Source organism: Zonotrichia albicollis, chromosome 6, assembly GCF_047830755.1.
Source record: "Zonotrichia albicollis isolate bZonAlb1 chromosome 6, bZonAlb1.hap1, whole genome shotgun sequence".
NCBI lineage: Eukaryota > Metazoa > Chordata > Aves > Passeriformes > Passerellidae > Zonotrichia > Zonotrichia albicollis.
The window spans coordinates 8,776,821-8,802,907 of NC_133824.1; the positions used below are offsets into that span (position 1 = coordinate 8,776,821).

General features: G+C 46.0%; 1 protein-coding gene and 1 long non-coding RNA gene across 2 annotated transcripts in view; both read right to left on the reverse strand.

Moving 5' to 3' along the window:
• Positions 1–26,087, reverse strand: part of LOC141729330 (uncharacterized) — a 78,784-nt gene that overhangs the window by 49,922 nt on the left and 2,775 nt on the right. The gene's annotated exons all lie outside the window — the stretch shown is intronic.
• FAM181A (family with sequence similarity 181 member A) lies at positions 486–3,614 on the reverse strand. The gene is made up of 2 exons (XM_074542429.1): positions 3,428–3,614; positions 486–2,885 (listed from the first exon to the last, which is right to left on the reverse strand). Exon 2 carries the CDS (start codon positions 2,812–2,814, stop codon positions 1,945–1,947), a length of 870 nt encoding a protein of 289 aa, XP_074398530.1. The 5' UTR covers positions 2,815–2,885; positions 3,428–3,614; the 3' UTR covers positions 486–1,944.

Here is a 26,087-nt window from a genome sequence, read left to right on the forward strand (position 1 = left end):
TGGATCAAGAGCTAACCTGAAGTCTTTGACCCCTAGACTGGCTCTTTAGCTCCTCACACCTTGCATTTAGTTGCAGGTATCTGCTACGAAAGACATTTCCTGCTCTCTCTCCTGCAGTCCATACTGGCTTGATACATAAATGAAGTGCCATAGTGGGGAGAAAGCAATGAAAGCCATCACTATTTCTACTGTTTTCCTGCACCACAAACACATTACAGACATTGTTTCAATAAAAGTGAACATTGGTGAGATAGGTGAGGTTTAAGGAAAGAGTAAACCACTTTTAGCCTGGGAGTAGAATTATAGAATATTTTAAGTTGGAAGGGACCCACAAGGATCATCAAGTCCAACTCTTAAGTGAATGGCTCATCGAGGGATCAAATCCACAACCTTGGCATTATTAGTACCAGGCTCTAACCAACTGAGCTAATCCCAGTGGTAGTTCATATCCTAATAAAAGTTGCAACCTGGTTATATAATACCAAGGCCATTAGAAGATACAAAATGATACTCTACAATTGCTTCCGATTATAATTTTTTTTTATTACTGCAATGCAGTCAAATGAAGCATTTTCTGTTTTTCCCCTTGTAGAGATGTCAGGAGTCATGGAGAGCTATGCTAGTCACAGACCAAACCAAACAAGGCCACTTTTTATTGAGTCCTGGGAGAAGTTCCCATTAGCTTCAGCAACAGCAGATTCAGGCCCTGGGAGATCATGGGTGTCCATTCTTTGGTCTTTTTTTGTCCCAAAATAAACTTTTCTTGACTTCAGTGATTTACTCCAGTATAACCAAATAGACACATACACCTGCAGTGTTAAACCTCTCATATCTCATTTCTGTGTCTTAGTACCACTTTCTCCATGGATTTAAGAGAAACCTAACTTAAAAACACTTCCTAATAAATTCTCCAATGCCAATTTGTTTAAAAAAATTAGGAAAATGCTAGGCGAAACATTTACAGCCAGGTCTTGGGAAAACATCTTAAAATCGGGGGGAAAAAAAGATATCTCTCAGCCAGAAATTAAGGCAGTCTATTCTTTACTTTTTTCTTCCATCACACCTAATGGTTTTGTGTTAAACTAATAAAATTCCTCATTTATTCTGTTGATGCAGAGCAATTCCTGATGTGGAAATTCATCCCGCTTTCATTTCACCAGCCTAGCACTAGCTAATTACTTAGTAATTAGCTAAGATTTACTTATGGGAAAATTACTTCTGATTTGTATAAATCTGAACAGGCAGAGATTTCAGCCCTCATATCTCCCCACCAGTTGCAAATCAAACCCGTGTCTTCCCAGTGGGGTACTAAGATTCGGCATTTGCAGAATCACCAAAATAAAATTACCTTCTTTCTTCCCTTATTTTTTTCTTTTAATTCTGTCAGTATTTACATACAACAAGAGCTTGAATCAATCACAAGTGGTTTTATATCAAATTCCACCCTTTCAGTCTCTTGCATGTAAAACGAAATGACCTGAATATCTTGACTTCTCTGGAATTACTTTAAAATACAAAAACTCTTTGAATGCATTTAATTCATTCCATTTCACTGCTGCTGCCGCAGGGCAGACCGAGAGAAGAAGTTCCCACGTGGAGGAGGTCTCCTAGGTGTTACAAACGCGGCTAGGAATGGCCCGCAGCCCCGCTCGCCGCGGCTCAGACAATGCCCATCCATGAAAGAGACCTGGTCATGCTCCGTGCCACCGGCTTGGCAAGGTTTATTCCCGATTCATCCCCGTGTACGGAGAGGAGAGCGCAGCCCAAGTACCTTCCCGGCAGTTCCTAATTCCCTGCGGCCCGCCCACGAGGCACAGGGTGCGATGGCCGGCCTCCTTCCCCTGCGGCTCGGCGCTGCCAGCAGCTCATGCCCGGAGGCTGGCCGGGCGTTCCGAACCCCCCTCGGGAGCTGTCGTGTTCGGCATGACTCCGACTCCCGCCCCGCTAAAGGTAGCCAAAAACATTGAAGATGGGAGGGGGGATGGCGGGCTTGGTGGGAATGGGTTTCAGAACCGTGGGCCTGTAGAGTTTCTGCCCCGGCCCATCGGCCTCCTTGCAGAAAGGCGGCACCTCCGCCGGCAACGTGGCCGCGCTCTTCCTCCACAGCCCCAGCCCCGGGAAGGGCGACGGGGGCAGCGCGCCCGGGGGCTGGTACACGCCTGGCCCGGGGCAGGGGAAGGGGCAGCAGGTCCAAGCACCCACTCGGCCCGAGAGGGCCCCGGCGGGCTCCTTGTCCCCGGCATGTGGCGCAGTGTCAGGGGGGCTCTCCGGGCCAACAGCGTCTGGGGTCCGTTTGCTTTTCTTCCCCTCATAGGGAGGAGGGTCTCTGGGGGCTTGCAGCCCCTCAGGGCTGGCAGCAAAGGCTCTGGCCGTCAGGCTCTGGGCCGGCCGTGGCTCTTCCCAGAAGGAGGCGGGGAGCTGTCGCTTCCTCATGGGCACCTGGTCAGGTCGGGCAGCCTCGGGTTTTTGCTCCTGCAAAACCCGTTCCCCGGTGATGCTCTCCTCTGCCTCGGCTGTCTGCATCACCTTGTCGGCGGCAGCCCCGCCGTATGGGCTGGGCTCAGGTGCCTCGGTCAGGGGGCCGCGGGCCCGGTCCTCTGCCCCCCTGCGCCAGCCGCACTCAGGGGCTTTGCTGGGGTGACACCGTGGGATCCGTGAGTACTTCTGAGAAAACCGCTTGAGCTGCTTCTGCAAATATTTTCTGTGGTCAACTGATCGGCGACAAGGAGCCGATTTATCCAGAGCCGCTTTGATGTCGCTCGAAGCCAGGTTAACGAAGTTCAGTAGAGTTTTTACCTCGCTGTCCGATGCCATCTCACTGAATGCACCGCGCAGAATTTCCCATGAAAAGTTTATAATCCTCCTTCAGACAAACCACGGCAAACCTGCGAAGCATGACAGGCAGAGTTTTGAGCAACAAGGTTTGGTTCAAACAGCACTGAGCAAACGGACGGAGGACATGTCAAACTTCTCAGCCTCACAAACAAGTTGTCGGTCGGCGCGCTGCCATGCAGGGGAGCTGCCGTGGGAGCAGACGCGTGCCCCCAGCCCACGGCCCCGCACGGCTGCCCTGCACACTCCGCACGGGGAGCGGATTCCAGGGCCCTGCACGGCTGCCCGGCACACACCGCACGGGGAGCGGCTCACAGGGACAGTACGGCCGCCCTGCACACACCGCACGGGGAGCGGCTCACAGGGCCCTGCACGGCTGCCCTGCACACACCGCACGGGGAGCGGCCCATAGGGACAGCACGGCTGCCCTGCACACCCCGCACGGGGAGCGGCTCACAAGGACAGTACGGCTTCCCGGCACACCCCGCACGGGGAGCGGCTCACAAGGACAGCGGCTCAGCGCCTAATCTCGTTAGGGAGCGCTGAGCTGGACAGAGCCGCGGTGGCCGCCCTGTAAGCGAGCACGGACACTCACCCGGCGAGCGACAGATGCTTTTCTCACCGGTGCTGGCGGCAGCGTCGCTGAAGAGGAGAGAGAGGGAGAGAGAGAGAGAGCCCCTTCTCCGCTAATCTCGTTAGGCAGGTTACACACCGCCAACCTCGGCGGAGGCAGCCGGGGCCCGCCTGTGTTTGGATGTAGTTTAGCAAGCACTTGAGCAAGCTGAATGAATATCGACTCCAGCGAGTTCGGGGCTCTCCCAGGCCAATCAGAAGCCACTTTGCCAAATACAAAGCATCCCAATCAGGCATCAGCCTCCCCTCCTTGCATTCTTTGCCATCACAAATTGTCTCCATGGGGACAGCCGCAGAAAGACAGCTAATAAATACAATCATTTCCCCATGATTTCTACCATTCTCCCTATCCCCTTCACCCCGATGAAAACCTTTCATTTTAAAATTACACAATCCAAAGCAAAAATGCTGAAGATCAGTTAAGAAAGTTTAGACACCCTTTTCTCTGCATTCTCGAAAGCTGTCTGTGGGCTGATACTAAACATGCTTCATTGGCACAGGACAATATAATACGGGAGACTGGACTAGCCTACTTTTAACTGTTCCCCATCGGAGCATTTTTTTTTAAGGGGAGGATGATGTCAGAAAAAGGTAGGAAAGGAACAAATCTCTAAAGAGATGTGCAGATATCCATGGAAAGGGAGCTTGAGCGCTCAAGAATCTTGTCTTTATGTTTGCCCCCTCAATTGAGTTACACAAAAGCTGAATTACCCATTCAAACTACCCGAACAAAAGGATGGAGTTGGATAGTACTCTTGCATCTGTAGTCAAACAGTTAGAGACTTAAATCGAGTCGTCATGATGGAGAAAGAGTTAGACAAAGCCCATAGAATTGCCATCAGCAAACATTTTCCTGTGTCATATTAGTGGGTCTCCATGACTCCCCCTGGCCTGGGGACAATAGCACAAGTTTGCACACTCGACTACTGTCACCCTGCCAACGCTGGCAAGGAGCAGAAACAGGACAATCCTTTAAGGGGAAAGCATGCCCACTGCAGGGAAGGTAAGAAGAGAGGGAAGAAAAGGCGTGTGAAATGCTAATTGAACTGCTTCCTTTACTGATCCAGAGTTATGCGAGCCCTCTGGCTTCTCCAAGGCTTGTCCCTAAGGGGTGACAGTTACTTAAAAGCACAGTAAAACCTAGAGCTGGAGGAAAAGGAGAGCAGAAGAGCTGCCCTTGGTGTGCACTGATGACACAGAGCTGGCAGCAGCCTGTATGCCAGCCAGCACCCGCTGCCTCCCACAGCTGAAGAAGCTTTGCTCCTGCTCTCCAGTCCCCAGTAGCCCAGAGATGGGAAGACTGGATAGGGGCACAGCACCTGTGCACCCATCATCAGGGACATACTGCCAGCTCTGAACCAAACTCAGATGTGTGCTGAGGAAAGCAGGGACTGAAGTCCAAGACATTTTGCAAGTAAAATCTGTTTTACTATTATGAAGCATCAAAGGCCTGAGCACTGAGGGATGAAAACAGCCACATTTCACATGTATTTTACTGACTGTTATTTTATTTTATTTCTATTTATCCAATTTTCATCACAGGAGGGCAAGATCCAGACTATGCCATTATTTGAAAGTCTGGGCAGAGGCCTCAGGGATGACTCTTCATGATCCCTGTGTTGGTGCACTCATCCCACTCACACCTTTTCTCTCAGTCTGGCCTGAGCCATATGTGGGGGTGAGGTGAACCCAGGCTGAGGTGTTTCTGGTCTAGGGAGACCCTGGGTCAGCGACAGAATGTGCTGCAGAGCTGTTGGCACCATGGCTGTAGCACAGTGGCTGATTTGCTACTTGCAGGTGTGCCTCTCTCCTCCTAGTGTCTGTGTGGCCTGCACAGACACTTCTGTGCAGTTGAGGCTGCAGGGAGAGGTTTTGTTCAGCTCATTCAAAGAGATGCATACCAAGGGGTCATGTCTCTCTTTGCAGGAATAAACTGACTCCTGTGCTTGAGGTTTCAAACCCAGCCTGGGACACCACATTTCATGGTGCAGTCTCCCACTAGAGGTAGTTGGTTTCCCAAGGGAAAAAGGGGGAGAGATATATAAGTGACAGGTGCCTGGGAGACAAAGATTATGCCAGGATATTAATGAACTATGTCCTCAGAGGCCTGGGAAACTCGTGCCATGTATTGTTATGAGACCTACATCCAATCATGGGGGCTCCAGAACCCTGGGCTGTGCTCTGGGCCTGAGGGCTAGTGGGTTGGCTGGACTGAGGAGGGTGGATGTGACTTGCCTGCTTACTGGGGGGTAACAGACCTGCACACCTCCAGCACACTCACTGCAGGAGCCCTTTCTGAGCTCCTGTGCTACAGCCATGCCCATCTTCTCCCAGGAGGATGCTTGTGCAGGATGTGGCTCCTTGGGTAACACATGGCAGGGGTGGAGGAGCTCCCCACACCTTGCTATGCTGTCTGCTTTGCCATCCCATTCCCCTGCAGCTGGTAACAGTGGGGTGCCAGAGGGGAATGAACCAGCAAGCAGGATTTGAAAACCAGAGCAACCCACCCTTTCAAGGTCAGACTCAGGTTGAGCTGCACAGGGTTTTCTCTAAGAGGCCACCGGAGCCCTTTTGTTCCTCGCTGCTCTCGCCATGTTCATCCCAATGTACATGTGAAAGGAACAATTAACAATAGGGCACTCCTCTATGAGGATCCAATGCACTTTGAAGTGTCCACCAAGCAAAGGCTCAAGAATGATACATCATTTTCCACTGTGAACATGTCAAACTAGTACAGCAATTGAAAAAATGTCTCCACATGCCTTCCCAGCATGCAGACAGGGACCAGCTGGAAAGCTACTTCATATCCGACATGTCACCTCCTGACAGCTGTCTTCTTGGGAATTTTTAGTATGTAAAGTTTTCTAACTCCTTTTTTTAAGTAAAGCACAAGAATAAATTCATTCACTTGAAAATTGCAGCCAGGCCTTTTCTAAAATGAAGCATTTCCTTTGAGACTAAATGAAGAAAAGAGGAAAGAAGATTTTCTTGCACAAATATATCCGCAAACTTTTTTTTTAATTGGGTCACTAATTGTAAGCATTGTCAACTTTTAGTCACTTCTACACCAAAATCTCACCAAGTTTTTTTCCAAGCTGAGGGACCCATTTAGCAAAGGTATTCCAGCATTAGTTTATCCTGAGCCATGTGAGCACACCCAGTAAACAAAATGCACACCATTAGCTGGGGCAGAGATCCCTCCCCATCAGTGCCACAAGCATTTCAAATAGCAGGAGCACCTAAATCATGCTGGGAAAGCAAAAGGCAGCTCAGTGAATGACTGAGCAGTACAGAGGTGATACAGAGGAAGAGAGGAGAAAAATAAATTCCCATTGTTTAATAAATTTTTTAAACTGTTTTTCCCCAATTGGGTGACAGTACTGTTACTCCCTGTTGAGCCTAATGGATGTGGACTTTGAAGCAAAGAAAAATGGGGCTCCAGCTGTTTTGAAATGTTAGAAAGTTAGCTGGAATATCTCAGATGTGCCACACGTGCATTGTTCCTTTTCTTTGTCCAGTCAACTATGGGCAGTTAAAAGCAAAGATAATTTAGTTGCATGATCTGTTTTCACTTGCCTGCTGCCTCCTAAGTCTCTGCTTTCTCTTCACACTTGAAAAGGAGAGCCAAGAACCTGAGGGGAGGTGGTGATGATTCATGGTGAAACCAGAAGTAGAGGAGCAATGTTGGGATGGAGGAAGACCACTAAACCTCTACCTTTGGAATCCTGATTTTAGATTGCATGTTGACAGTGACTGAAGTGGAAAGACATTAATGATGCACTGATGGCATAAAAATGGAAGATGTTATTTAACATCACACTGCAATAATTGGGTGACCTTAAAGGTGAATGCAGTGGGAGAGGAAAAGATTGCAGTAACTCTGAGCCACACAGCTCAGGAACTGATAGCAGGAATTTCTGTCATGAGGAAAAATATCATTGTCTGTAAATGAGAAGGGAAATCAGGTCATAGGATAAAAATGAATTTTCCTTCATCTAGTCTGACCTTCAAAGTGTGTGGAAGGGAGAGGGATGAGGGAGAAAGGTGGTGTGATGCTGATGGCACTCAGGATCTCAAACTGGCTAAGAGCCTGGCCCCAGCCTGGGATGGAAGCTTGTCCATTCCAGGACCTGCAGGCTCATTTGAAAGTGATGTCTGACAGTGTGTGACTGCAAAGGGGCGCAGCCAAAGGCCTTAGCATTCCTTCCTGCACCCAGCATGCAGGCCTGCAGACAGCAGCAGGGACATCTCTCCCTGGCACTGACACTCACACAGCCTGGTGCTGCCCCAGAGCTGAGTCCTCTAAGCTCAGGGAAAAAGAATATGGGATTTCTTCCCATTCTTGTGCTATCCACTTGTTCCCTTTCCTCACCCTCCACACCTTCTTGTTGAAACTAACACCTCTGCTCCCGAGAGAACAGCAGCCTGGCACTCCAGAGGATGAAGCTTTGACTCTTTCCCCACCCTCCTTTTTTTTTCCCCTCTTGACAGTCTGCTTTGACCTGAGTGACATCCTCTCTTTGCTTTCAGTCCCTGATTTTCTGCACTTGGGGACAGACTTTGAGCAGGCAGTAAGTGTTGAGGGCGTGCAGACAGCACGGGGGGGCTGCTGTGCCCCAGAGCCTGCCATTCAGGCAGATGGTGGAGGGGGCTGATGTGAATAGCTCCTGTCAGTCTCACAGAGAGAACTTTACAATTGTGCTACGTGTTGGACTGCATGTGACTAATGCCATTCTTCTGCAGGCTGCAGGCAGGACACAGCTGTTTCTTTAAGGAGAATTTTGTTTTTCTGGGCAGAAAAAGAAGCACCCATGACAATATTGTAACCATGTATCCAATATTATGCTCCATAATTAGGTGTGATCAAAGCCCATCCTGCCATTCTCTGTCTCGCTTTCTGGTAAATAAGATAATGCTTTTTTAAAAAGCGTGGCCTTGGTTTGGTCCTTCTGAAGGTTTAAATTCTGTCCCCCCACATGGCAGGTATGCACTGAAAAAAAGCAACAGGGCCAAATATAGGTTTCTTTACATAATTCTGGAATAAATAAGTATTTCAAAAGCAGGATGAACTCTGTGACAAATGGTACAGGGTGTGTCTGTTGAGGAGAAACAATACTGCAAAAATAATTTTGAAAATACAGACATTAATATGAACATATGAAAGGGTGGCGACTTTCTCTTAAAAGCTGCAAAATGAGAAACGCACAGTGGCTCTGGACAGGGAAAGAGAGTGCATGGTACAGAAGAGCCATGCCAGACCAGAAGGGTAGTGTGTTCCTCCTGCCCACATTTTGGCCAGGCTCACAGCCCTGCTCCCTGCTCCCCTCTCTTTGGCAAGGCTTCTCCCCGTGGGTGTTTCTGCACTGAAATCCGTGCTGGGCTCCTCAGCCCAGCAGCACACTCCTGACACTCCTGCACCTCCATTCTCTTACCACAGGGCATGGCTCTGTACCACAGCCCAGCTGGGGCTGCACTTGCACTTGGACAAGGTGCAGGCAGCCCCAGGCAGTGCTGCCCTGAGCTGGCCCCCATGTCAGGGTGACCATGACACTTCAGGCAGGCAGTGATCTATCTAGCAAGGCACAGTGTGTGGTTCTACCCCTAACAATTCCTTCTGGCTGCCTCCCTTGTTGTATTTCCAGACATGGTGTCTGCCCCTAGCGCTGGTGAATCACCCCTTGGAGTGTGGAGCAGGCAAGAGCCTTGGTTTGGCTGGTGTGTGAGCATCACCCACAGATGTGTGCAGGAACTGGCTCAGCACAGGGGGAGTTCAGAGAGGATGAGCTTTGCTTAAAGCACTTGGACCATCCCCTCTAAAGGGTGAGCCAGGAGGTGCCTGAGCAAAAGGGTGTCTTTGATCTCTTTCTTCTCCTTCCGTTAAAGAGCCACTGAGGCTGTAACAAGCTGCATTTCTGTGGCATAGCAGTCCCAGCTCAGACATTGTGCAACACAGATTGACCTTGGACCCACACTTGTTTGAGGTATTTCATACATAGGATTGATAGAGACAATAAAAGCTAATACTAGCTACTATTTTAGTTTCTCTTTGTTGAGAAACAGTTAGAAATAACTGGTCATTATTGTCAAACCAAAAAAAATTCCTTCCGTACCTATAATGCCAGAAATAGCTGATGAACAACAACCCTCTTCTTGGACCTGATCTTCAAATTTTCTTGGTGGTTTGCAGTACAAAAGCTGTGAGGGAGCTCTTGCAGTCCCAAGTGTCCTACTGGAGGGATGCTAAGATAAAGACTCAGTATCCACCCTAGCTGGGCTGAACTATCCATGCAGAAGGCTTAGACAAAACTCTACAGATTTCTAAATCTTCTCTACACTTCCTGTTGTCTTGATTGGTAACTTTAGCACTATTCATGGTTTGGGGAATTCAGCCACCTTTGCAGTAGGCAGCTGTTGCACAAGGAAGTAGAACCAGCATGTGCCATGTTCAGTGTCTTCCCTCCATCCCAGTTTTGGAAGTGTCCTTCTCTAAAACTGATCTTATGCTTCAAAGGAATATGTGAAGGTGACAAGGGCTGCAGCTGTTACTGAGGGTCCCTGTGGGAGCCCCTAGAATGGTCCACAGGAGGTGAGTGCCAGCAAATGAGAAGTGCCAAGTGCACACTGCACCTGATGAGCAACCTGGACACAAGGATCTTTTCAGGGCCTGCTGTTCTGCAGGTTAGGTAGATGGAGAAACTTCCACAGAAAAGACAATAATCATCATAGAGACTGAAGAACCAGACACTTCTCTGCAGTGCCAGCTGCTGCCACCCTCACTGCCCTCATGGTCTCAAGTGCGCACTCTTGAGCTGAGCACCGAGGCTAACTGGGTATGTCAGGTCTGCCTCTCAGAGTGGTGCATTTGATTCCTAGGCTCTGTTGACCCAGGTAGGTGGCCATCGCCTGTGGGAAACGCCGGGAACAGCCCGGCCGCCCGTGCGCCCTTCCCGGGGATGGCTGGGAGAGCCCGAGGGGGCCGTGCGGCGGCGGGGCCGCGAGGGGGCGCTGCGGGAGCCCGGCTGGGCCCGGCCGCGCTGCCGCGAGCGTGAGCGGCGCTCCCGCTGCGCCCCCGCGGCCTGCGGTTCTGCAGCCTGCCTGCCTGCCTCGGGCCCTGCGGCCTGCCTCCTGCCCTGCCTCCGTGCCTGCTGGCCGGCCTGCCTGCCTCCATGCCTGCCTGCCTGCCTGCCTCCTTCCCTGCCTGCCTGCCTCTGGGCCGTGCTGCTCTGTGGCGGGGCAGCCGCAGCCTTTACTCCGGCCAGAAAAGCCAGCATCAGGCGTTAATTGTTATTTATACAAATCCCCTTCCCTCTTCTCCTTCTTCACTCGGCAATGCGGAGTGCGGTCGGGAGGTGCTTTCCTCTCCCCGCACGGTGCTGCTGTAAAATGCACCAGGGGAGTAGGAGAAACTATCGCGGGCGAACAAACAAGCTTTTGTGTCCACGGGTCCCTTGCTGGGCAGAAGGTTCAAAGACGCTTGAGCAATCCAGCCTCAGAGCTCCCTCAGTTCAGCGGTCCCTGAGCAATCCAGCCTCAGAGCTCCCTCAGTTCAATGGTGCCTGAGCACACTCAGCACTTCCCAGGTGCTTGAGTCCAGTTCTTCGGGACCAATACTGCATAAAGCACCAGGAACATTGACAGAGGAAAATGGGGTCTGCAGAACATACTGCACTGAAGAAACTGAGCAAATCACAAAGCCAATATTAAAGTATTGATGATCAGAATCGGTCTCTGCTGGAGTCAGTATTTGCTCTAGGTGTTCTGGGCTCATTACTGAAGCCAAACTTTAAATGAGCATGGATTTTTACAGTTACCAAATTAGGTTCCATCATGAGCTTTCATTAAAAATACAAGAGCTGGGTACTTGGAGCAGATTAGCACTCTGCTTTCCTGGGATATAAGAGTGTTTATATCCACTGGGATCCTATAGTGGGTGTTGATGGGAGGCAGCAAGGGTTGGTATGTGCTTCTGCAGAATGTAAAGGACTTAGAACTCTAATGTGGTGCATTAAAAAAAAAAAAACAAAACCACCAAAAAAAATTATTTGCCCTAACACAGTCTTTTCAACCATCTTTTGCAGAGAGAATTCAAATAAATAAAAAAAGTACTTAATTGTTTATGACAGATAACAAGAATACATTGTCTAAAACCTAACTTTTTCAAGTCTGATGTTAGGTCTGTTATTTTTCTTTTTTCTTTCTGCCCTCTTTCTTTCTTTTCTTTCTGCCCTCAATGAACCTGGTACATCTGTCACTGTTGCACAAGCTAGATCTGTGCATGGAACTGCCAGGCATGAGCAGAGCTTCATATGAGAGACAGTGATACTGGGAGTCCTGGTCTGATCCATCATGAAAACCAGGGAAATGAATCCAGGTGGATGGTGCTTTTAAGAGTGCTTCACTCACAAAATTCTATAATAAGTAGCTCATGGTGAATGAGAAGATTTGCAGCTATTTCTGAGAGTAGCTGAAATGTCTGTTACTTGCAATGTGGTTTGCACCTTGGCAATGCAATGTAACAGACTTTATATCTGATGAGACTTTTATATCTGAGGAGGCTTTTATACTTAAAATACTTACCCAAATTTGTATTGTTTTCTTCATGAAAGCATATTGTGAAGCTCACTCAAGGACAGCAGAGAGTGATACAAGCAGCACTTTGGCACAACTTTGGCAGTCTTCAGGCTAGTGACTGCTGTTTGTTCTAGCACAGAGGGATAACACAAAGTAAACTTGAAGAGACTCACCAGTTTGCCAGCCTGACTGAAGCCAAGCTCTGCACCTGCCTGTTAGAGAAACACTTGTAGACTACAGAGCTGCCTGTGCTGAGAATGAATGGGGAAAAAAAGGATGAAAATGCAACTTGCTGTCCTGCTATAAGTCTCCTCACTTATAAGAAGAGGTATAAGCATATTATGTGCGTTGCTTCAGATCCCACTTCAGGGGAACACATGAGCACAGATTTTGTGCACTGTACAGATGTCAGCACAGACTTACTCACATGGACTCTAATAAATGAACTTCTGATTAGCAGCAGTCAGTTCTCCCTAACCCACTTCTTTGGTACAATACAAAAGGCTACTCCACTGCACTCCCATGCTCAACAGAATGCTAATTCTTGGATACTGAAGGAGTCCCCATACCTGAGCTGGTAGAGAAATCACCCTCAGTCAAAGAGCTCAGTCTAGGTGTAGAGGACCATTAGGATTAATTTTGTTGGAAAGTGCAAAAGGTTGACATTTCTGATAAACGGTTAACTATACCTGCATTGTTGCCAGAGCTGAAGCTTTGATGGTGAGGTGGAACAACTGTGGGCAAAGAGAATCACAGACAATCTTTGTAAAGCAAACCCTTGTGGATAAATGGACCCAAGCCAAACAATGAGGACAAAATACCATCCAACTAAGTGTGCTAAAAGAGCTCAAATATGAAATTGCTGAGCTACCAAAGCAAAGCTTAAACCAACCACCATCTCAAGGAGCAAAAGTGAGTAATGTGGTAGGTAGTTGTATGAGTGACAGAATAAATAAAGCAACATTTTCTCTGGACTGGTGGTAAATTTACAAAAGGCGTTTCCAAGAACTTATGTTGGGCTTGGTGCTGTTCACCACCTCTGTATGTGGCATGTCAAAACGTGTGAATACTGGCAAAGTTTGCAGATGATACAAAATTATTCACAATAATTAAAGCTAAAGCTAACTGTTGCAGAAGGAGCTTGTAATACCAACTGACAGTGAAGTGCCAGATGAAATTCAATATTGACAAGTAAAAAGTAAGGCACTTAGGGAAAAAATAACTCTACTTATACATGTGCAGTGACAGTCTCTAGATAGAAACACTTAAGAAAGATCTTCGGTAACTAAAATTAAGGTATGAGGCTTTTGAAAACATCACTTACTGCCCTGCAACAGTCAAAAGGCAAATTGGATAGTAGGAGTTGCTGAATGAGGGAACACAATAAAGTAGAACAGAAAATAATATTACAGCCCTGATCTGATAAGTTTCAAAAAGATATAGAACAGATAGCAAGGATGGTCAGAGTTTTGTAACAGTGTATTTTTCAGGAAAGACTAAATTAGAGCTTTTCAGCTTGGCAAGAAGACTACCTGAGGAGATTGATATAAGTGTATAAAATCACTAATGGTATGGAAAAGGTAAACAGGACAAGGTTTATTTGTGTTTCTCCAGTGCAAGAATTAGGGGTAACAAATTGAATTATCCTACAGTAGATCTAAACCATAAGGAAGGAATTTTCCACATTATGCATTAAACGATGGAACTTGTTGCCAAAACAGCAACTTGTTCTTGCACAAATATGTTTAAAAAACTTAGACAAAATCATGTCATATAGGACCAGTATTAAGATGAAATATCCACCTTTAACCTGTAGCTCAGAGGCTCCTGAAATTATCAATCATCAAAAGTACAGACTGTTGTGTACTGACTGGCCCTGTCCTTGTGCATGTCTTTAAATATCCACATGGGCTGACATCTGAGGTCAGGTCCTGGACTGTAGAGACCTTTAATCACAAATAGTAGAGCATTTTCTTTTGCAGGAATGGGAAAATGCATCCTGGATATATTATAAAGTAATATATATTACTTTATAATATATCCAGGCAAGGCAAGGGGCATACTGGAACCATATGAAAAACAAGGTCCAGTTCTCTCTACCTACTATTTAAGTTTGTTTGGGACAATTCTGCATTGATAGCAATTTTGTTTTGATCCTCATAAAAAGACATCTGCAACTCAGAAAGGTTTAGTTATGATTTCTTTAGAAGATTAAGCTGTTCTAAGGGGAGCTAACATAATTCAAAGTGTCATCCGTCATGAAAAAAATATTTTTTGAGAAGATTTTGTTGTTGCTGTGGCGTTATGGTCCCAGTCACAGCATCTTTCCTTACACCAGAATATCCAGTACTAAGCCCATCACAACAAAACTCCCAATCCAGTTCTGAAGGCAGCAACATCCTGCTTACCTCTGAAGCGTCTCTCCAGCATGGTGAAAGTCAGAGTGGCCATTCATTTCCATACACTTGAGTGTGTGTGTGTGTGTGTGTGTGTGTGTGTGTGTGTGTGTGTGTGTGTTTGCAGATTTGTGGCACAGGAGAAAATCCAGGCAGAGAGAGAGAAAATTACATTCTTATTTGTTTGTTTGCAGGCCCTGTCAGGGGTTGAGATGCAGTAGCTCAGTAGCACAGTATCTGCATCCAGACAGAATATGGGGTCTAAGACAAAAAGTAGGCAATTGTTGAGGGCACCACACAGTTGCCAGCAGCCAGATGTGGGCTTTACAGCAGGAGCAGACAAGCTCTTGGGGCAGCACAAACTCAATTTTGTTCAACTTGCTGAGTCTCACGTTGCAGTGCCTGGTCTGCAAACACAGGAGGCACATTCCGAATGGAGCTAAAACCACTGTGGTGGAGCTGTTCCTGCTGTCCCACTTTAACACACAGATTTCATGATCATATTTGAAGACATATTTGACACCTAGACAAAAGCCAAAGACTTTAAGATTTCCTAGAGTGAGATAAATACCCATCCTCAGCCCCACGAGCTTTCAGATACTGCAATGAAGTATTTGGTAGAAAAACTTTGGTTGCTTTCTGTTCCAAACAGCTCAGCTTTGATAAATGCAGCAGGATTGATCTGTGCTGTGCATCCCTTAACTGAGTTACATGTATAATCCTCCCTGGAACAGAGCATTTACATTTCACTGACCTAGTTGAAAAAATGCATTAATTTTAATTTATGCAAAATTCTCCCAATAGAAGAGTGAGAGGAGAGAGGCTATGTCTTATTTGCAGTCCTTGCCTGCTTGGAGCTAGAAGTGAAGCCAACTTTTTAATCAGGATTTTTTGAAAATACTGAAGCATTTCAATGGGTGTCTTGTTCATATAAATCCAGAGCTTTTTTGCCTCCCATGTATCTCACACTGTCACAAATACAAAATGTGCCATTAACCTGTCTCCTCTCCACTGAATGGTGCCTCTCTGCCTCTGGAGACCCTGGGGCAGTGGGGCACCAGGGACAGTTTAACACAGACTTCAGCCAGACACCTCATTTCAGCTCCCCTTGTTGCACACCTTTCTGGAGGCTGATCCCATATGGAGATGATAGAGAACTTTATTGTTGAAGAAGGAAGTTAATGGTGCATGTTCCTATGTCATCTGACCTGAAAAGCCCCAAGAGCATAGTTAGCCCACAGCCCAGCCCCAGTGCTGCAGCTCTCTCAAAGAATAAATGGCCACTAGTGTTTGTGAGATCTGGTTGTGTAGCTCAAAATTTGACTGTAGGGTCACTTCATCTCTCTCAGTAAGTCAAACACAACAGGTACATGTACAAAAGGGACTGAGTGGAGGGCGGTTTAATATTGCCTCAGCATGGAAAATCAGAGGGATAGATGTCCTCATGGTAGAATTCCCTTTACTAAGGATTACTTTGGGGTCTTGACTCAGAAATGTTGCTGCTACTGCAGCCAGCCAGCCCTGTTTCCGCATGGGAGGTTGTCAGAGCAAGGAATAGCTAGGAACTATCATTTTTTGCTCAGCAGGCTTTTTGGCAGCTACCAGCATTGCTGTAGTCAGTGTGAAGTAAACCAATTAAGTAGCTTTTCATGCCAAAATGGCCCAGGAAAAGGGGAGCACCACAATAGCTAAGTCTTCTTTCCTCCTGCTTAAAGGGTAGATTTGGGGCAGGTGAGCGCAAAGTCCTTTCTCTGTTCCTGGAGGCTCAAACCCAGCCTGCCTTATTCATGCTGACAGCCCAGCTGTGGCTGAGGGGGCTCTTCTCTCTGTGCCCAAAGCAGGAGCTCTGCGAGCCTGAACAATGCCACAGCTATCCACAGGAGCCTGTACGTGACCCGGGGAGCAGCTCAGAAAGCCACTGATCTGGGGAGATGTTCAGATCCAGACTCTGCCATGAGCCCCCCCAGAAACATCACAGGCAGCCTGTGCTCATGCAGTTTTGCTGCACAGCATGTGGGCTCATGTAGTCCTTGACAGCTACCGTGTAAACACAGGAACCACAACCTGAGCAAGGGAGAGGAAAATAGGAAACATAGAAGTATCTGCAACTGTGTGATTCTTACATCTCCTTATCATGTAGTACCCTGCTGTTTGTAGTCTTGCATCTTTCTTTGTTTCAAATTCACCTTTGTTGTAACTCTAAGAATGAGAAAAATGTCTCTTGTAGGTGCAAGTAAGGATCTGTGTTTACTGGAGTATCACGGGGATGAATTTTATTACTAATGTGTAAGGGCAAGAGCCACCATGCTTTCAGGAGATTGCTGCCCGCCTGACATGGTATTTTTTCATGGTTGGTGGTATCTTACAGTAAAGCTCATTTCAGATGGAAAGTACTGTAGATGCTTTGCTCATTACCAGTGGAAATGCGATGGTGTGTTCTCAGTAAGGCTCTGAATGTGCTTATCTCCAGCTGTTTAACACAGGTACTGCTGAAGAAGGGCAATCCCTGCACTAGACTGCAGCTGCTCTGAGAGATACAGTATCATAAAATGCAGACAGTAATTTGTGGCAATCGAGAATTTTTTCTTCTTTTCCCCAGCAAAAAAGCAGTCATTTTGCACTCTATCTTATGCAGAATGAAAAAGCTTTTATGAAAAGTAACTTTTCCTATTTTCTAGTAAATGAATACTGATAACATTAGGGGTACAGTACCAGGCAAGTATAAAGAAAGAAAGGCAAGGAAAGCAGGAGGAATAGTGCCCAAAGAAAGTACCCCATCAGCTCCCAGAACATTTCCAAATATTTATTTGATAATTAAACCAGCAATATTAATTTCAGATACTAGAACCCAGTTGTCAGCTTCTCAAGCCTAGATAACTCACAAGCTATCAGATGTCCTTCCGAATACACATACTCTCTCACAAACTTATATTTTCTGTAGCTGGACCTTGGAACAGTCTTAGAACAATTGCCTCAAGACAGAAATATGGCTCTGCAATGATACAACTTTTGCTAAAAAGAAAGTAAGTAGAAATAAGTAATATCATCTCTCTGTACAATTTGAAATTTGGAGAACTCTGTCAGGACAAAGAGAATTTTATTAACCATTATTCCAGGCAGGGAAGTGTTGAGAAGAGACCAGAGTGGTTCACTAGCATGAGTAGCTATGGCTTGGTAAAAGCAGCCTGCAGGTGGAAATATTTTTTCAGAAGAATCTTTATTTTCCATGGAATTGCTCATGATCTTCAGGAATTTGAATAACTCCTAGTTTATATGGATTTGCTATTATTAATCTGGTTTAAGAATCAACATGTTATTCTGTAATGTCACTCTAGAGGCAAAGCTGACCAAAGACTTGCTTGAGAGAGGAGATTGTTCCAAGGTTTTGAACACACCTGGTGCATCTCATTCAGACACTAGCTGAGAAAGCTGCAAGAGTCATGGGTGTTCTCTGTCACCAGGTACGATTGCTTCAAATGTGTAGTCCCCTGTGCCATAGCCTGGACCAGAGCCTGTTCTCTGCACAGTCTCTACCAGTACAAGCACTTGGCAGACCAAACTGGAAGTGCTGGTAAATGTGTTTTGAGGGAAGAAGTGATCTATCAAGAGACTGGCAAGTTTTTTTACATGTACTGAACTGACCCAATGTGATCTCACAACATCTAGGAACAAAACTATCCCTAAATGTGTGTTTTGTTTGACTTTTGTTTGCCACCTCTAGGAGAGGCTTGGTTGAATACTGCAAGGGTTTCTGGCATGGTAGCCTCATTGCCTTGATGCAGATGCATTGTTCCTTTCTTCTCTGCTTGCTATTACTTCAGTTCATATTTATGTGAGCATACTGGTCAGAAACTCCTTCAGATTAAAATAAAGCTTTTTTTTTTCTTTTTAATAAGAATTAATCAATAATTATCCATTCATTATTTCCTGGACCATTTGGGTTACGCATGTTTAATCTAATGGGTTAATTCATTTTATGTCAGTTCAGCTGTGTCACATTGTGTCATGTTTCTTGATTGGGTGACTGAAACCTTTGAAATGGGGTGTAACAAGTAAGGAATACCTTGTTCATGCACTAGAATCATTCTCGGGTTTGTGACTGACTGTTCAAATGATTACGTCCAGGTCAGTGCAGCCAGCCACCAACAGGGTGAATGCAGCATGTCAGCTGCACAGAGAGTAAGTGGAGTTTGAAAATGTCATGGCAGACCTGGTCCCACTGCTTTGAATGAAACATCTCCTTTTTACAAACCTTTTGTAAGAAAAAAAGTTAACTGGTCCTACAAAATGATCAGCACTATCATCTGCTTGTTTGTCTTTATGTAACAGTGACTTTCTAAAACCTTTTAAATGCCTGTTTTCACCACTGTACTGAGTTTGATTTTGTAATCTGAATGCACTTCTCAGGATAGCAGTTACCAAAAAAAAGGGAGCAAAAATAAAGAAAACCACAGTTAAAAAAATTCAATTGAACAAAGTTAAAAATTGAAAATTGATTCTGGAGTTTTTTTCTAAACTTGTTTTTCTGTTTTAATGCATAAGCATGCCCATCAACTATTCATCCTTATTTCAGCAATTATAGTACACAGAAACCTTAACGGGCCAGGACTTAATTGTCCTTTCCTTTAGTCTTCTGTCCAGGCTGAGCTTTAGCTTCTTCTCTTTGTATTTTCCTTCATCATAGATTCATTTTATTTCTATCATCATCTTGCTAACAGCTCTTACTTAGATGTAGAGAAAAGTAGGATCTCACCCATATGTTTATCTTGCTACTGGGAATTATCTGAATAGAAAATGAGCACAAGCAACACTCATTTAGCACGAAAAAGCAAGCTGGAAAGTGTCAGAGAGCTGCAATGAATGAACTCCTCTTGCTAATGACTAGCTGGCCTTGTTATTAATATGGTTATAATAATGTTAAGCTTCTCTATTAAGTCAGCAGACAAGGGCTATTGGTTACACTTCATTTCTAAGAAACAGGCCCATCTTTCAATTATGTTGTTATTCATGGTGTCTTTAAATGCCTGGAAAATGCAAGTTCAAGAACATCTCATTGAAGATGCTGCAAAGTTTAACTAAAACAAAAGTCTCTGTTTAGAAAGACTACATTTGCTGGCTTGTGATTTGCTTCTTCACTATTCCCAGATGAAGGGAAGAAATTGATTACCCCTGTGCAGATTTGGAACAAAAATTCATAACAAATAAAACTGAAAGTAAGTGAAGATCATCCTGAGGATGTGACTGAAGTTGTGTTCTTAAAAGCCTCTGCCAGAGCCCTCAAAATGCTGAGTTACCTGGTTATGCTCAGCAGTCACATACTGGTGTGCAGCTGAAATTCTGGTTAGCATCAGAGGACAGATGTTAGAGCACCTTAATCTTCCTCATGCCTCTGCTCCAAGGGTCCATTTTCAGTCCCTACCAGTTTCTGGGGCCCAGATATGGTGCAGTCCATTCTGGGGCTGTGGGCGTCCCAGGGGAGCAGGGCAGCAGGATCCTCATGTCTCAGGTTTCTGGGTGTGCAGGGAAATGCTGTTACCTCAAGGCTGCTCCTGGACAGTGATGAAAGCAAAACTCAGCCCGTGCTGTTTGCAGCACTGTACACACACACAGTACATATCTGAGCTCCCAGCCTTGCCCAGGTCCCAGCAGCCCTACTGCCCCTTCCTGCTGTGCACACACTGTGGGGCTGGCTCCAGGTACAGCCTGGGTCACCCTGCCTGCTCGGAGGGGAGCAGAGTCTTCTTCCCTCTTGGTTCTTGTCCGGTGCTCTCTGTCTTTATAATTTTCTTTCTGTTCCTCCAGTGAGATAGCTCAGCTCCTGCCAGGATGGCATCAGTGATTTACTGTTCACATTGTGGGTAGGGACAGGGCCTGAAGTATGTCCCTTATTCCCCCATCTCTTGATCTTCCAGCTCCAGTGACTTGCACTGCACTGTGGACATGGGAACACCTTTGTTTAAGGTCCAGCTCTGCAGGACTTACGGGAAGAGCCCTGGTCCCAGTGGGGGCTGTTGTTCAGTAACTGTAGGGGTCTCTGTATTAACAGTGAGCGTTTCTGACACTCTCAGGACAAAGCACTGGCTGCAGTGACATTTTCAGCCTGTGACATTTCACCTCCCTGTTTGGAATGAAGCAGTCTTTTGAATTTGAGAGTGACTGATATTCATGACCTTTTCATCTCAGAAGTAAAGGACTGTCTTTAAAATATGCTCTGCCTGCATCTTGGGATGTGCAGTGAACTGACCTGCCCTTGAAAACAGGACTTCAAAGGATTTCACTTCCCAGGGTTTGGTCCTGTGAAGGGAAGTGAGTTGGGGTTTGATCATTCCATGTAGGAAGTTTCACAAGGGATCAGGAGTATGCAGTTTCACTTTCCGTCTTGCTCAGCTGAGACCAGTGCCAGGGCATCCTGCATCTCAGGCTGCTGATGGCAGTAGGGCTGGCTGCTGGAGGGGACGTGCCAGAGCCTGTGTGCAGGTCCCACCCCAGGACACAGGACAGAACTTGCCCTAGTGCCAGCCATGTTACAGTAACGTGTAGCTTGTTGTCCTCTCAGTGTGTCTTGTACAAAATTCCCACCATTTTATATTGGGAATTTTCTCACCTCCCGACAAGGTTTGAGAGCTCATGCTGCCAACAGCTTGTCCCACTAGTGGATTTGAAACCACCTGAGGTCATGAGGGTTGGAATACTGAAACCATGTTTTGTAGAGCCACCAAATTTTTGCAGTTGCCAGAGCAAGAGGAGCAACCCCTGTGTAAGGTGCAGGGAAAATGCTTCCTTAACAGGGATGAAAAATTATTTTAAGATAAGTGCTGTCTCCCTGCACAGACTTATAAAGACAGCATATAAAAATGAGCAAGAAGTTTGAGGTGTTTTAATCGCAGCTACAGGGCTCTTAATTTCCTACATACCTAAATACAAATACCTGACAGATTTAACTGTGGGTCTGATTCCAATTCCTTGCAAGAAGTAGCAAGGCGTGATTGTTGCTTGCAGGCTTATGAAAATTACAGCAAGACACAATTCTCTATTAAATGATTGAAAAAATTAAAAATAAATGGAACGAAGGAGTCAGAAAAGATGATCATAGCAATCTTATGATCATAGTGAACCTTTTAAGTTTTTAAATTATGATACTGTAGATATTATTTTCTGTGCAATTAAAAAATGTCTGCTAAGCTTTATTATTTCCATTATGTCACTAATAATGCCTAAACCAAGGCAGAGTTTGTTTCCTCTCTACATAGCAGAAGGGAAGTCCTGAGAACTGCAGTGGTGCAACTGAGAAGTAAATTAGGTTGATGATATTTTTGCAGCTTTTGGCTTCATTTAGTGTACCTCCTTTTGCATGAATGCTCTTTTGAAGCTGGAGCTCTGCAGCTGTATGTAGACACAGGAAAAAAAAAAACTTTCTCAACTATATGCATTAGCAACTAGTCCTGAGGCTCATCTGAAGCTGTTGTACCTACTGAGGCAGTGTAGAAGAGCTTTCAGATCATAATGAATTCATGCACCCTCCTTCATTTAAATACATGGAGACACCTTTTTTAAGTGCATAATCCTGAGCTCTCCTGTTTTGTTTTGCACATCAAACAGGAAGGTAGTTGGGATCAGTCCCTGTTCACACTGCCATTATGAGGGAATAAAAACTATTTGTGAACTCACTGCAGGGGTGACACCTCAGGATGCAATGTTTGGTGCAGTGAGAAGTATCCAGGGGATTAATCCAGGGACCCTGATGCCCGACAGGCTGGGGTTTAAAAGGGGAAAAGCCCACTGCAGACTGTGCCAGAGGTACCTGAGCAGGTCCAGCAGGTCCACCTCACTGCAGATAAAGCAGTTGTGGGTGATGGAGAGCTGACAGAACTGCCCTCTCGTGTGCAGGGGATTGTGGATGGTGAGCTGTCTGGAAGGGGTGGCTCTGGAGCAGTGTGAGCAGAGCCATGCTCGTGGCTGTCGGAGACCACTTCTGATTGTGTACCACCTGTGGCTGATTTGTGAAAGCGAGTGCGTGAATTACAGAGTGTGCCTTCCCCTGCAATCTCACCTGCCGTAAACGACAACTCACAACCAGGCCTGCCAAGCGTTGAGTTCTGTGAGAGCCCCTAGACATGGTCCGCACCTGACAGACCCAGGCTCTGGAGCATTTTGAACACACTCTTTAAGCTTTGTTTTCCACAGCTTGGTGTTTTGCCCTTGGCAACCTGCTTGAAGAGGTTGGCTAAGGTACAGCAGATCTCCTTCCCTACATGTGCCCCAGTACTCTCTTTTTGAGCTAGTGGTATCCAAGCCTGCCCAATGTCTTTCAACAGACTTTTTTCATCACAAAAATGATGGATGGGAAGTGGTATTTGTCTGTACATTAAATAAAAAAATCAAATAAAAATTAAATAAAAGTTAAATTTAAAAGTGCAAAAAGTAAAACTGCCCCTCAGACCTAGATAGACTAAAGTCATCATGCTTGTCAGGGGACAGATCCAGATGAAATCTCATCCATGCAGATGAGGCTGACACCTTCCCTGTGATCTGAAGGGAGAACAAGGCTAGAAGATCTCCTGTGACAATGACACTAGGAGCTGGCAAAGCAGCAGAACTCTGGCTTGCACAGGGGTGTGCATGCTGGCAAGCTTGCCCCAGCAGGCTAGTTAAAGCCACCTCGGGTACCCCTACAGAACAGGGCTGGCATGCCAGGAAGCTTCACTCTTTTGAAACAGTACTGACTTGAGCTTGTCCCTCAATCCACACTTCAATGCCCTCCTTCTAAAGGAGACAATCCTTTCACAACCCCATTGCTCCCCTCCCTGACACTGCCCCTTGCTGCTAATTAAATAAGGGCCTAATGGAACATGTCATGATGGTAAGTGCTTAAAAGATTTATCTTTCTGTCTTCATCTGAGACATTTTAGTATCAGCTAGCAGCTTCCAGCCATCATGATAATTTATTTAAATGATTTATGTGGAAAAACAAGACATTCCACAATACCTCTAAGACGCATCCTGGAGCGTGGCTGCTGCTGGCTAACACGGCCTCTGGGAGCAGAGGTGCTCATTTACACCTTGTACTTCTCATCTCTGCAGGGAGGTGATTACCCCTGACAACACCACCCCTTGCCAGGGATTTTAAGCATTTCTGCCTGAACAAATATGAAGCTACATGGAATTTAAAAAGCACAGTGCACAGGAACAACATGGGAAAGAATATTTCAACAGTGCTCAGTGCTACAAAATGAAACAAAAAAATGCAAACAAACAAACTTCAGGAATAGATTTCCCCAAAGTAAAAACAAAATGTATTTAAAGACTTCAGAGCAAAAACTGGAGGAGATGGGGACTGATTAATCTGTGGCAATAGTCAGACAGTAGACTCTACCCTGTTAAAGCTTTCAGGAGCATTGACTGAGAGCTGCTGCAGAAAGTACATTTTTGACCATAAAGCAGTAGCAAGCCATTCTGCAAAAACATGCAAGCAATTTATGGGCTCACCATTGCCTCTACAACTGCCTGGTTTATCCATTTGCAAAGAAATATTGCCAGTTAAGCATGACTGCAGTGTACTAAAAGTTGACTTTTCCTATTCTGAAGCTCTTCAGTGAGCAGTGCCATCTGTTTTTCTCTGGACTTAGTGATGTCCCTGCAAGTTACATTAATTTGCAGTCTTAGGAGTCCGATCCCAGTCACCTCCAGCTTTACTACAAATGCCTTCCCAATACCAAGGATGTGATACATGCAGACATATTATGACTTCCTTGTCTGCATGCACGGAGCTAAGGTGATTTTGAGACTCATTCTCCTGGCCAGCTGGAGTCAAAACAATGTTTAGCAATTTCTGCCTTGTGGATGCTGGCAGCAGGAACAGAGTGCAATGGGCTGCCTCTCCTGGACCTCCCTGGGCAGGGAGGTAGGCTGAGTGGAACAAGGGGCAGAGGCCAGGGTCAGGATGCTCAACTCACACCAGGGCCCGAAGGAGCTCTCCCACACACCCACAGATACATGTGTTCAAGCTTGCTTCCAGTATGGCTGTAAGTTGACACTTCAAACACCACATCAGAAGGCTCTGGATGAACCTTACCCAGCTGCCCTCTGTGTATACGTGTTTTCCAAAAGTCAGTAAGTAAATTAAGACCTTTAGCAGGTGGCTGTGACTATTAAGGCCTTGAGCGTGTTCTGCTACAGTAGGAAGGAAGCAGACAAGAGACCCTCCCTCCTGCATGAGGCAGTGTGCACCCACTGACCCTTTTCCCAGAGCACTGGTTGCCTGGCCACTGGCACACAACTCATTGTTCCAGGAGGCAAAAGGGAGCATTCCACCTTGCTGTGTTTGCAGTCAGACCTATCAGGGCTGAGGGGAACATAATAAGTAGGAGTATTCTTATATCTAAAGAGCGAGTTATTTTCTCCCAGGGACCAGGAGGCCTGTTAAGCATTACAGAGGGCACAGCCTGTCAAGTCAATCAGCAGATGCAATGCCTTGCCACAAACTCTGCCCAAGAAAGGGGTCTCCACACCAAGCACAGAGAGCACAAGCCTGAAGGGAGTATGTCCTGGTTCTCCCACTCTCTGCTGGTGTAGTGGAACTATCAAAGCTTTACTGCTACAACTTGAGCCAGCCCAGCTGGTGCTGCCTAGGTGGTAACATGACCTGCAACTTGGGTAAATGTTTGCCCTGGGTTTCTCCCCATGTTCCCCCCACCCCCAACCCTATTTCTCAATCTCTGAGAAATTCCAACAAAGCCAACAGCAGTAACCTTGCTAGGTAATACCTGTTTCCCAAGGCCACTGCCAGTGTGAAAAAAGTTAAACAACCTTCCATCCAACTGGGGACCTTGTCTCTGAAACACTCAAGGTTCAGGCATTTGTTCTCATTACACTTTGTAAGGCATAGGCTTTCTCAAAAGCAAAAGGTTTTTAATAGACTCCTTAGCCTTGATGAAGTGGTGTTTTTTGATAAATAATAAAATACCCAACCCAGAAATAGCTATTAATTATTCACTGAGATAGCAACTACAGCCTCGGTTGCCTCATTGCCAATGCTCCATTGCAGTCTACAGCCTCCTTGTGAGGGGAAGAGAAGCAGTAGACATGGATCTCTTCTCTTTGGTGACAGTGACAGGACCCAAGGGAATGGCCTGAAGTTGCGTCTGGGGAGGTTTAGATTGAATATTAGAAAAAGACTCTTTACCCTGAGGGGGTCTGGACACTGGAACAGGCTCCCCAGGGCAGTGGTGACAGCACCAAGCTTGACAGAGTTCAGGAAGAGTTTGGAGAATGCTCTCAGGCACATGGTGTGACTCGGGGATTTTTCTGTTTAGGGACAGGAGCTGGACTCTATGAGCCTTGTAGGTCCCTTCCAACTCAACATATTCTTTGATTCTGTGAAGAACTGGTGTCTCTGTAAATAGGCACTCCCCAGGTGACCGGATCATGATCCTGTTGATTTAGTGTTTTTTTTCCCATTTAGTTCAACAAGAGCAGAAGGAACCACTTTGTTCATTTAAGTTACACTTTCAAACAGATCTACTGTCTCCATGGAAGTTATATTAGTCTCTGATGTCAGAACACTTGATTTTGTGCATGCTGACGTAACTCAGCAATAATCTGAGTAAGCAGGTGAAGTCCAACTTATGTCCATTATTTGCAATAATAAATACCTGC